Consider the following 13036-nt stretch of genomic DNA (forward strand, 5'->3'; position numbering starts at 1 on the left):
GAAGATATCTGTTATGTCTGGAATCCAAAACCAGTCAAACCTGTGAACAGCGATTCTTATCTGGTAACTGTATAAACAATCTTCTATCAGTCAGAGAGTTTGACTGAGAAAGCCAGAGAAGAGCAGAAGCAGGAGATGAAGTGATGAGTTGGTTTATTGAATAATCTTAGCTGCACATGTTTCGTCTGACCAGTACAAATTCAACAAGTGTGATTATACCAAAGCACAAGCGATGGAAAAACAAAACACTGCTTCACAACATCATAAATCTGTGTCCGCCATGTTTTTCTCTGCGTTTTCTATATATATGTGATGCAAAAACTTGAGATAATGAGATCCAGGCAGTCCAGCAATGATTATATCAGAGATCAAATTTGAATAAGGAATAACAGATTTATTAATTAAAAATTATAGAGACAAACAAATTAATTAAGCAATTAATAGTTAATAATAAAATCTAGAGTACTAGACTAAAATGCATGTTTGAGCTGTTTTAACTGAAAATAACTTGCTCTGACAGATCTTATAATATGTAAGTGGCATTGTTTTGACTCAAGATGCTCACCAATAAGTGACCGTTTATAAAAGCTACTTAAATATCCTAATTGAACTACAGCCTAATCCTGGTTTAGGCTAAGCCCTGTCTGTGAAACCGGGCCATAATGACACAAATTATGTAATAAAATGAGTACATGATAAATCAAATGACAACTACATGATTGGCTAATGATTATAAAAATGTAATTGAATACAAAAACTTGCACATTTATTTGTTTTTATTTTGTGTAGACATTCATTTCTTGGTATATATAACTTTGTATTATTTTCATCCAGATTAGCATTTGCACTAAAATCCTTACAGTTACTATAGCAATTATTTTGTTGATTGTGTCATGTTGTGAAATAGCCCAGTTAAGTTTTTCTCTGCCTTTTCTCTATAAACTGGCTAAAATTGCTACAAACAGGGTTTGCAAACTCTTAGATGGCCACACTGTTGGGGATTTGGTCTGGAGACAGATAGCAATAGGGCACTTTCAGATTTTTATTTCGGCTCTTTATGATGTTGGTCACTTCAGCTAATTTCTTGCGGAAATTTTCAATGGCTTCCATGACCGGTTGTTCAGTGAAGTACATATCTGGATACTCTCCTAAAAACAGCTGGAGAAGATATGCACAAATCAAAACAACGTATCAAAGAATTTGTAGGAACAAACTAGTTCTGAAGAATCAGTCATCAAACCTCGTTGTCCTGGAACCGACTGAGGGCCCAAACTGCTCCGAGATGCCAACAGGAACGTCCGCGGTCCGGCAGACTCTCCATGATGTACTTCATATCCACCTGGCCCTTCTGTGTGGGAGGGGGCTTCCGCATGGTGGAAGGGCTGTTTGGGACCCAGGCGAACCAGTCATACTGAAACACAGGACAGACACGCAGATATCAGCCCATACATAGATATATTCATGCTGAAAAGTGTGTGTAAACTCACCTGTCCAAAGTTGACTGCAGCGTGTTGTGCTGAAGCTGTGAAAATCACAACAGTCAGGAACTCGACCAACTGCTCCCGAGTTTTCAGGGAATCCGGAAACTCTGTGAACATTGGCTACATGTTTACCTTGTGTATGCATTTAAGAGTGATGTAAACACAATGCATATGCAAGCATACAAACACTTGTTACATCCTAAAAACATGCCAACAGACGAGACAGAGCAGATTACTTTTGGTATGAAAGCTTTCAAATTTTGTCATTTTTTAAGAAATTCAAAGAATAGATACCATTTTGTGTCTCTTTAATGTGTCGTGACAGATCACTGTAGCGCCTCAGTTCAACCGATCATCTCTTCCTCTTTACTACTAGTTATAGCATGAAATAAACATGAATGAGCAGTTTAGCTTCAAGTCCACCGACGTTAATCTGCTAACTCTCCTTTCTGGTTTGCTTGTCGGACAAAATGATTGATCAGATCACAATCAAACCTCCAGCAAAGGGTGAATTACTTTTATTTATTTTTTTATGTGCCATGTTTTGGTGTTTTGCTTGCTTTCTCTCTTCTCAATGCAAAGCTTAATGGAGACCAGCTGACTCTAGTTACCATCCACTGCTTGTTTCCATTTGGAGGCTTGTGGATGAAGCTGGAGAGGAAACTCAGTTTGAACAGACCTTTTTGTCTCCAGGCTGCTGAGACGGTGTACTCCTGCCCAGACGTTAGTAAGTGTGTTATTGTTGTGTATTTATCTTCTTGTTGGAGTACACATTGTTCACTAAAGTAGCTAATCTGTTTTGTTAATCAAGTTCACTGACACTTTTAAGGAGGGATTTAAGATGAAACTGTTACAATTTGATTGTTATTTTGGAAGCAGTAGGTAGTTGGATGCCATTTTTGTTACTGTCCGTGTTTTCTCCTCTGTAGTGATTGGAGAAATGAAGTGTTTTGAAATTTCAAATCAGTTGAACCAATTGCTTTTCTAAACGCTCGAAACAGCACTTGCTGGTGAACCCTGCTGGTCAAAACAGTGTAAATCCAGTGAAAAGTCAGCCCAAACATGCATAAAAATTTGATTAAACTGTAGGGCTTGTTTTGTTTGTTTTATGGAGAGCTTGGTTAAACAGACCAGTAAGGGACTTTTAACTACAACTCTTCATTTGTGTCATATATGTCTACAAATGTATAAAACTGATCTGATGTTAGGTAAGAATCATATATAGATGCTGGTTAATGGGTTCACAGAGATTGTCGCCCCCTAATGGCGAACCATTGAAATTCACACAGGACGTCTGCGTTAACGCTTCTCATTTACTTTTAATGGGTGACGTCATGCGTTGCCGAACTGAATTGTGGGTTCTGTTGACTTGCGTTGTTTGCGGCAGAAGTTGAGAAGTTTTCAACTTTTCTAGCACCAATGCAGGCGTCAGCCAATCAGATTGCCTTTGAGTTCATGCAACACCAGTAAAGTAATGTGATTGGCTGTTGTCACTAGGACGGTCATGTCAGCACCAAGCTTCAGACGGTGTGAATCAGCTGTTATGGCGTAACAAAGCCTTGTTCACTGAATTGAACACTGAACTGGCAGTTTGAGACACACTCCGAATTGAAGCTTCACAGCATATTTAGAAAGCGCCATCACTAGTGTTTATCTTCTTGTTGTTGGTGTACAACATCTATGTGATTTTTGTGGAGTTCTGGAACAGGGGAGGAGAGCTATTGGTTGCCTGTTAAGTTATTTTTATTATTCTTTTTGTTCATAAGATCCCTTGTTACCCACTCCCTAACCCTAGACTAGGGAAGCATGTGAGAATTGGGGGCTCGTCCGGGATTTGAACCCGGGACCTCTCTGTGGATCAGGGAGGGGGTAACACATTCACACTTACATGCATGCTTGCACATACATGAACACAGTTACATTTTAGTAAAATTATCCTGTACTCACCACAATTCTTCGGACAATTCTTCATACCAAAGCAAACATCCTTAACAAATGCTTGAATCTCCTTGTCTTCCTGAACGGTCTCATCACTGCCATAGTAGATCTTCACCACATCAGAAACAAAACTGGAGGAAGATAAATGATAAATCAGCAAATTCAAAAACAAATCTTGGTGTCAAATGCTTGATTAATTTGTTCTTTGTTTTTCAAAGCATTTGCACCATTAGCATTTGAACATCTGTACATTTTTGTGCTACCTTTTCATTGCCTCCCAGACCATCATGCCATCATCTCTGTAGTAGTAGTTGGGCAGATCTTCCACTCCTCGAGCTTTCATGGCCTCAGGGAAGCACAAGGACTTATAGGTTAAAGTCTTCATGGCCTTTTGAACCACTTCCACAATTGCAGTTCCACCAGTGCTATTAGCCTTTGAAACACAAGGACACAGTGAATCTTTACAGACTTTTGCACTGGGTGGTTATAAGAACTCAGTTATAGGAACTAGCTACCAAGGCGGTCCCCCAAGAACTAAATGTTCCCCTAGGGCCATTTTTCCTCTGAAGTGATGCAAGCCGGCCATCAGCGATGTCATTTAAGCGTGACATTCAACAACTGGAGGGATGGAGGACGCCATGATCAGAGCTTGTTTATGTTGTGTGTCGTGAGTTTCATGATAACAGAGATGGAATGTAGACGTATAAGTTATGCAATTGAAAGAGCAAAAAGGAGGGCTAATGCTGCGTTCCATACAGCTCAGAATTTGGATTTTAAAATCTCACTCTTGGAAAAAATTTCTGGAATGCCACTCAAAGTTGAACATTTGATTTGTGAACTCGGTCTACATTGATCAACCCAAACTCCAGCAAGACGCGTCATTTGACGTCACTTCCAAGATGTTGGCAAGTCCTGCTTCCAGTGAGCATAAATGTAAAAACAAACTTTAACATTAAGTTTATGTAGTAACACCTTCATTTTTGCTTTTTGTCAGCTGTTTTCAAAGCAATTTTATATTTTAAGTTTTTATTCTGTTTTTGCCATGATTGACACAAAAACACAATATGCTCTCGTTTAGTTATGGCGAAATCATGTGGTCAACATGTGAATGTGACATCTGAATGCCTGGAACTCAACGAGGTATGAAATGGGACATTTAATTTGCGATATTCCCATCTCCAACCTCATCTGGAACGCAGCATAAGAAACGAAATCTCCTAGGACAACTTGCAGTGCTACGTATCATCGAGGCTGAGAAAAGAACACAACTCCGCAGACAAAGTCGACAGGTAAATGCCGTAAACTTTAGCTTTTTGTATGTTTGTCTTTTTGCTGTATATTTAGTTAGTATATGTAAAGTGTGTGTTTACACGGTTTTTTAAAAAATGTTGGGTGCCGATGTTTTGCATGGTATGTGTTCGGCCAATCAACGTACACTTACGTCACTGGTAGTTCCTATTGTGCTGGGTCACACCCTATTCTGAAGTAGGAGCTGATTAAGTCCCCCCAAATGCATTTCTATAACTAAAATCATTCCCAGTTCCTGCAGTGCAAACACAGCAAAAAGCGGGTACTTCCGGCAATAGTTAAAGGAACTGTGAAAATGTTCTTCTGGTGCGAAAGCCCCTTTTTTTGTCTCAGACTACATTTAGTAGACATATCTTTAGAAAAGTGCAGTAAAGTCTACAAAACAGAAGCTAGATGACAGAATATCACAGGCTAAAAGTCATAAAGATGGGTTAAGATTGTTTGCACCTTCAGACCTCAAAGTCATGTGAAAGAACCAGAAATATCGGAGATGAAAATGAAAAGTTGTTTATTCAGGGTTTAAAGATACCTTGTCAAAGAGCCCAGATTCACAGATGAGATTTTCACGAGCCGCAGTGTTGATGGCAATGGTGAAATGGACATGAGGTATCAGTAACTGTGAGGAGAAAATGCAGGCTTCAGTGACTGGCTCCAAGGCACTGGCCTTCAATAAATCAATAAGCCACTCTAGGCCACACATTTCTGTGTTTGTGCCACAGGCACCAAAAACTCCCTTAGAAATATATAGAAAGTCTGTATAGAAAAGCATATAGTTCATCATAACTGACTGACAGGAAAAGGCCCTTGCTGATGGGATTGGTCACGTGTTTGTGATGGTACGAAACAGGGGAGGAACCAAATCGCTTTGGTACACTGCGGTTTTAGAGGGTTAGTTCACCCAAAAATGAAATTTCTGTCATGAATTACTCACCCTCATAGGGCCCTGTTTTAAGATGCGTTTTGGTCGATTGGATCACAAGTGGATAGCGCTAAATACAGATGTAAATGGGGTCTAAAATGTTTTGAGCTTGTCCACTTTCCACCACTTCCAGAGGCAGTCGAAAACGCATTTGACCAGATTGCTTTCGTAGTGTAAACGCTCATGTAGTTGAATGTGTTTGACTGAATTTGCACGTTGTTTGTCCTAAAGCATATTAAAAACCCCACATAAACATACACACAACATTAACAACTTGACTTTCACCACAGGGGGTTTTTAAAGGATGGCTACCTTGTATACCGGATGGACCGCAGCGAGCTGTCTGTACATGGCTATGGCAAAAACTTCAGATATCAGATGTGTCCTGAGAAGGTGCGTGACCAGCTGGTGTACGTTAAAGTCTGAGGATTTCACCCACATCTTGGCTAGCATCCAATCGTACTGATTATCGTTTGGGAGAAAGACAGTGTTCCCCTCCCCAGCAGTGGACTGACGACTGAGCTGTTTCAGATATCAAAGTTAAACCCAAATATAATATTTGGTAAAAACATCCAACACTAACTTTTTGGTTTCAAGTAATATTTTACTATATTATTATTTCTACAGGCACCTGAATAGCAATTGGAATGATTTCATTCTGGCTGTTCTTGTACAACAGGCAGAAGGGAGCAGCCAAATACTGCTGGGTATTCGGGTCTGTGGCATTGGCTTGCACTCCCTCCAGTATCGCATAGTCTGCGATGTAGATGTTTCCTGCCTGTAATAGAAAGGTATTCAGTATTGGAGTCACAGAGTGACACTGGAGAAATTTGTTTTCATTCATTTATGGCATTTATATAGCATTCTTTATCATCCATCATCCAAAATCCAAAATAAACTCCAGCGCATCCAGACCTCCGCTGCACGCCTGTGTGACCACATCACCCCTGTCCCCCAGAAGCTTCACGGGCTTCCTGTCCTACAACGGATCCATTTTAAAGATCTTCTTCGCACCAACAAAGCCTCCTACCTCTCTGATCTGCTTCATCATCACACGTCTCTGCTCCTCTGTAGCCAATTTACTGTCTACACCACTCAGGCCAAGTATTATTTTCTGACCTTTAATTCTTTCTGTAGTGTGAGACCTCTATCCAGGGAGCCCTGCACCATCTCCTGTGTGACTGCGAACTTGTCTGGAAGATTCATGCACTTACTGATCATCACAGGATTGCAGCCGTTTAAGAACTGATAGCCAAACATGAAGTCCTCATTCCAGTTCTGCATCACATATTCTGTCAAAGGGAATAATAAAGACAGCTGCCAGTGAGTTTAGGGGTACGCAAACAATGCGTGTCAGTAGACAGCTCATTTTTACAAACCTGACACAGGGTTCTTGATATTCAAAAATATTTTTCCAAAATCTGCAATATCCATCCAAGAGGACTGGAACAAGCTTATAAGTTTGTTAAGACCAAGATTCTCAATCCTGAAAGAGAGGAAAAATACAGCTAGATGCTCAGATTTTCAGTGTCTGGTTCACTTGAAATATTGAAATATTTCCTTGTTAAACAGTGTCACATAACATGCATATTTGTTAGCGATGCATGCAAAAGGATGAACACAGACGGTGTAACCTACGCTTTAAGGTAATTCAAATCGAAGTCCACAGTTTTTGCTACATCAAACTTAATGTCCAAATAAAGGTCAGTGCCTGAGTTGGCATCTATGCTCATGGGGAAACCAGGGCGCCACTCCTTCCACCTTCAAGAAAACGCAGTCATTGTACTGAGAATTATATTTGGTGATACTCAAAGTTTTCCCTCTAGTATAAGTTAAATGACAGTATCTGTGTTAAACATTTTAAAGAGGTCCTTGAATATGATTTGACTTTTTTAACTTTAGTTAGTGTGTAATGTTGCTGTTTGATCATAAACAACATCTACAAAGTTACGACACTTCAATGCAAAGGGAGATTTCACTTTTTAAGGACTACAACAAATGGCTGGTAGGGACTACAACAAGCTTCTTCCCAGGTTGGTGACATCAATAACTTTAAAATTTACATAAACCCCGCCCCCGAGAAAACACAACAAAGGGGGCGGGGCCATGTTGGGCTGCTTTAGAGAAGAGGAAGAGTTGTAGTAAATGCCGTCATTTTATGCTGGACTGCTTCACAAACGAGGGTCAATTCAACACTGGATTTGCACAAAAGATTAACATGACGGCACATGCTAGTGGATGAACTGAATCAACTCCACAGCAACTACATAAATTTATCCACTAACCATTCAGAAACGTCTAAAAGTTGTAACTTCTTCCTGAGTCTCTCCATCAGTGTCGACTCCGGTTTGAACAATGTAAGGCTGAACACCGTTACTGACAATCCTCATTTTGGCTGCGTGAGATTCTCCAGCTTTGTTGTTGTTGAGCTGTTAAAGCTCCGCCCTCTTCTGGAAAGGGGGCAGGAGCAGCAGCTCATTTGCATTTAAAGGGACACACACAAAAACGGCGTGTTTTTGCTCACACCCAAATAGGGGCAAATATGACAAGCTATAATAAATGATCTGTGGGGGATTTTGAGCTGAAACTTCACAGACACATTCTGGGAACACCAGAGACTTATATTACATCTTGTGAAATGGGCGTTATAGGTCCCCTTTAAACTGTAAATGTAAACTGTAAAACAAACAAAAAAATCCAAAATGACCACCAAATGATTGAATATTTTCCAGGATTGTAACTGTGGGATCAAACCTAAACAGTTGTTGTCTGGATTGCAGTTCAGAGCGCCTGTGCTCTTTTAGCAAACTGGTTTGATCATCCTGAGGCAATCGAGCTACAGGAACACAAACACACAAATGTGAGTATTTGTGACATGCTTCACTCAGGACTGGATAGAGAACAGAGTTGGGACAGGACTCACCCATGCCTTCTTGGAGAACCACTTCCTTTTCATTCCCTATCCAGCGATAACAGGGGAAGTCGAAGCAGTCTCCAGAGGGTGACGTCACATTGATATTTCTACAGTACCACTGATCATTGAACAAGAGTTTCTTCTTCTCAAATTTCACCAGTACAATATGTCCAAGGGTCTCCTTCACACTGACATCAAAGGACATGACCTTTAACAACAGCTTCTGTTAGACCAATTCGGAGCCCCTTTCAAAGAAACAGTCAGAGGACTGTTCCCCCCCACCCCCCACCATTTGTATGCAATGAAATTATCTTTTAAATATGAAACAGCAAATCATTGTCTTAACAAGTGAGTCACTGAATCATTCAGTCAAACGATTTGTTCAAAAAGGCTGATCCAAACATCACTGTGCTGCTCGGAGATTTCTTTGGAGCTATTTCCATTGGCAAAATAGAGCAAAAACAATATTCTGAGTCTAAAATGTATGTTAACTATTGAAATGTGCTGATATTGTAATTGTGCTGATATTCGGGAATCATATGGTATTGCTTAACTATATTCTGTTATGAATGTTGATTGTCTCTAGTTTTCCAGATATCTTATTGGGTCAGTCTATACAACCCTTGACTTGGGAATGGCGGAGCATAAGTGAGTAATAAAGGTAAGGGATCTCAATGTAAACCAGAAATGACTAAAATCATCTTTGACTGGATCTATGAAGAAATCTATGACAGTACTTGCTTTTTAGACAAAATAATGAATGATGCAACCTGAAGCTGGTGGTATTGCGTAATGTAGTTCCTATATGTCATGGTCAAATGAAGCTGAATAAACTGCTCTATGTCAGCTCTAGAAATCATACAGCAGGAGTACAAAACTCAAGTTCTGCTCTAACACACATGCCTGTAGTTTTCATATAAACCTGAAGGACTTGATGAGCTAGATCAGTTGTGTTTAATTAAGGTTGAAGCTAATCTCTGCAGAGCTGTGGTCCTGACGTACAGCATCATACTCTCTTATTTGTCAATATTTGATTTTGCAAAGGGACACATTTCTGTTTAGCCAAAGTGAGCAGAGAGGACTCCCTCCATTGGAGAAAATTGAGCCCATCAATTCTTACAGGACAGAGACAAGAAATGCTCCATTTAATGAATACAAGAGACGAGACAAGAAGCGCTGAGTAGACACTGAATAGGACCAAAATATGTACATAAAAGTTTTTTGCCTTTTGTTTCATACTAAATTTGATTTATATAACCCTTTTGCTGCTTTATAAAGTTTTACATAAACAGGACAGGTCAAAGGTACTAAGCATAGATGTAAAATGTAACACATCAAAATACATAATAAATAGCACATTTTATTGCTGAAGCAGACGACTTTTAAAAAATTGTAAACCAGTGTAATATAATATTGTCTTATTAATCATGAGATATCAATAGATAAGTGCATGTTTAAATAGTGAAAAACTTATTCTGCTTCTTTATGTGGTAAATTTCATTCATTCGATAAATGAAAATAACTCTTTCCATTGAATTTGTTCTGAAATTGTTAGAAAAAAAAACATTCTTACCGATCCTCTTGCAAAACGATCAAAGAAGGATTTGTCCAGTAGGGTTCGGTCACTGCATCTCTCCGTGCCCACCAGCGTGAGGTAAACATAATCAATTGTCCCAGCAAACTCCTGTTTGCCAGTGGCGATATACACGGTGTACGTGAACATTGTGCTCATATGGAAGGAAAAGTACAACAGATTGGCTCTTCAGTGAGCAGCCTTTCCACAATTTGGATGCCACATGCCATGACAACTTACATTGCTTGATTGTTTTGGTTTTTTTTGCCACTTTGAGTTCATCGTAAATGAGTAGAAAGTTACTAGTCATCCAATATTTTATATCAACTATGCATTCCGTCAAAGAAATATAAAGCTGAGTATTGTGGTAGAAATTCCCCTACGCACCTGACTCAAGTTAAACTAAGTGTAGCGTCTCCTAATCGACACTTACAAACTCTAGCACATCTACTGGCGACAACTTGCTTTGAGTCGGACGACGTCTCGCTCCCTATGAACACTAACACTTGGGATTAAGATCTTTAGTGTTCCACTAACCTAATCAGACAAGACATTAGACAATGCCTTCAATATAGATGGGGAGGACCTCAGACCAGTTTTGGAGAAAATCCCACCAGCAAAAATAATACAACAGTTTTTATAGAATAGGAGCATGGCAAAGGTGACATGATTTATTACATCATTTTTCTTCAATGTGATTGGGTCTTCATATATGTAATTCAGCAAACCCTTCTGTTACTGGGTAAAAGCAAATCTGGTTTTCTTGATTACTTCACTTACTGAAAGTCATGAGTTTATCAAACTAGTCAACAACTGACTATTTTCATTTCCCCTTTTGTTATATTTGGACAGGATTCTGACACACACTGATTTAGGCCAAAGTGTAGGGAACATTTAGGTTTCTAAAGCATATAAATGTTATTCCTGCAAGAAAAAGAAATGTTAGTAACGATTAATTAAACATTCCATCACAGTATCATCAGCATAACAGCGAAAAAGAAACGGTCCTAGTACTGAGCCTTGTGGTACTCCATACTAAACTTGTGATCGATATGACGCCTCTTCATTTACTGCTACAGTTACTTGATTTGAACCATGCCAATGCAATTCCACTAATTCCAAAATAATTTTCAAGTCTTTTCAAAAGAATTTTGTGGTCATTGGCAACAAATTCAGCCCCCCAACACTGCACATTTTGCATTTCTCCTTAATCAAACACACCTGATTCAACTCATCAGCTCATTAGTAGAGACTCCAAGACCTGAAATGGGTGTGTCAGACAAAGGAGAGATACAAAATATGCAGTGTTGGGGGGCCTCCAGGCACGTGGTTGGGAACTACTGATTTAGATGATTTAACAAGTTTAAACAATTCTTCCTCTCCTATAGCAGCGAACGAATGGAATTGTTCCTCAGGGGGTCTATGGCACGGTGTCTGATGCAATACTGTGGTAGACAGTTGGTATCAATATTATAAGTAAAGAAATTAATATATTCATCAAAGTCATTACTGCTGTACCTGTCTGCACCTGTTGATGCTTTATTTTTAGGACCCGAGCACCGATGGTGTGAGGACCCTATTGTAATTGCTCGGCCAATTATTCTTCTTCTCCAAAATTAATCACATTTTTGAGGGCCTAAACATGCTCAAAAACTCATGAAATTTTGCACATGCGTCAGAAGTGGTGAAAATTTACGTCTCATATGGGTTTTAGAATTAGGTGTGGCAAAATGGCTCGATAGCGCCACCTACAATATTTCAATTAAGCGCCCTTCGTGCTACGTTTCACGTACAGGTATGAAATTCGGTAGACAGATGTAACAGCCCAATACCTACAAAAAAGCTTGTATGTGCAAAATCTGTAAACCCAACAGGAAGTAAGATATTTTGAATTTTCTCTGCAAAATTTTGGCAGTTTTTGCCATTTCCACACGTTCTACTTTAACGAACTGCTCCTAGAGCTTTAATCAGATCAAGGTCATATTTGGTCAGTCTAATCTGAAGGCCTTTGCGATGTTAAATTGTGAAGATCTAGAGTTTTCACTAAAGGGTGTGTCCATGGCAGCCTGACAAAGTTCGATGTTTCCCCATGAAACAGGAAGTTGTTGTAACTCGGGCATACAATGTCCAATCTGCCCCAAACTTCACATGTTTTATTAGAGTCCTGGCCTGAAGACATCTGCAATATTCAGTTAGAGTCATAGCACCACCTGCGGGACACAGGAAATTACATGTTTTACACTGTGATTAACTCCTCATAGACATTTAAACAGAACCACATCATATTTGGTCAGTCTAATCTTAAGGCCTTAGCAATGTTAAATTGCGAAGATCCAGAGTTTTCGTTGATTGGCGTGTCTGTGGCGGCCTGACAAAGTCTGATTTTTCGCCATGAACAATGAAGCTGTTGTAACTCAGGCATGCAGTATCCGATCTGCCCCAAACTTCACATGTGTGATAAGAGTCCTGACCTAAAGACATCTATATGCCAATATTCAGATAGTCATAGCGCCTCCTGCTGGCAACAGGAAATGGCATGCTTTACACTGTAATTCACTCCCAGAAACACATTTCAACATGCCACAAAGTGCCAAACATACTAGAAACATGTTAAATCATGCAACACTTGGCTAAGTGCTAAAGTATGTGATTAACGCCACGAAACAGGAAGTTGTTGTAACTCAGGCATACAATGTCCTATCTGCTCCAAACTTTACATGACATCTACATGGCAATATTCAGTTACAGTCAAAGTGCCACCTGTTGGCAGCAGGAAGTGTGGCACTTTGAAATGACTTTGCCATTTTTCCCTTGTATTTACTCACTTACATGCATGTTTCCCACTGTTCACTGTTTTCCTAAGGCCAACGGGTGGCGGTGAGCCCGGGTGCGAGGGCCCTTTC

General features: G+C 39.7%; 1 protein-coding gene across 9 annotated transcripts; it reads right to left on the reverse strand.

Moving 5' to 3' along the window:
* Positions 1 to 721: 721 nt before the first annotated feature.
* On the reverse strand, positions 722 to 10759 carry LOC127517370 (polyunsaturated fatty acid 5-lipoxygenase-like). 9 transcript variants are annotated; one of them, XM_051902861.1, is made up of 15 exons: positions 10374 to 10756; positions 10134 to 10244; positions 8570 to 8768; positions 8401 to 8482; positions 7285 to 7407; positions 7026 to 7132; positions 6766 to 6938; positions 6278 to 6424; positions 5959 to 6168; positions 5257 to 5343; positions 3683 to 3852; positions 3429 to 3550; positions 1488 to 1588; positions 1241 to 1411; positions 722 to 1158 (listed from the first exon to the last, which is right to left on the reverse strand). In XM_051902861.1, the coding sequence occupies exons 1-15, from the start codon at positions 10413 to 10415 to the stop codon at positions 979 to 981; spliced, it is 2025 nt and encodes a 674-aa protein (XP_051758821.1). In that variant the 5' UTR covers positions 10416 to 10756; the 3' UTR covers positions 722 to 978. The 9 variants fall into 9 exon arrangements, 8 of the variants coding, with proteins under 8 accessions (XP_051758821.1, XP_051758820.1, XP_051758822.1 ...); XM_051902860.1 differs by having other exon boundaries at positions 10134 to 10756; XM_051902862.1 differs by having other exon boundaries at positions 8570 to 8748; positions 10134 to 10755.
* Between the last annotated feature and the right edge of the window lie 2277 nt (positions 10760 to 13036).

This window comes from Ctenopharyngodon idella, chromosome 8 (genome assembly GCF_019924925.1).
Source record: "Ctenopharyngodon idella isolate HZGC_01 chromosome 8, HZGC01, whole genome shotgun sequence".
Classification (NCBI taxonomy): domain Eukaryota; kingdom Metazoa; phylum Chordata; class Actinopteri; order Cypriniformes; family Xenocyprididae; genus Ctenopharyngodon; species Ctenopharyngodon idella.

Coding starts and splice junctions, on each gene's coding strand:
- LOC127517370 (XM_051902860.1), bottom strand. CDS start 10,292: ATGAGCACAATGTTCACGTACACCGTGTATATCGCCACTGGCAAACAG. Junction 8,769..10,133: donor ATCGTTTTGCAAGAGGATCG/GTAAGAATGTTT, acceptor CTGTTGTTAAAG/GTCATGTCCTTTGATGTCAG. Junction 1,589..3,428: donor GAATTGTCCGAAGAATTGTG/GTGAGTACAGGA, acceptor CAATGTTCACAG/AGTTTCCGGATTCCCTGAAA.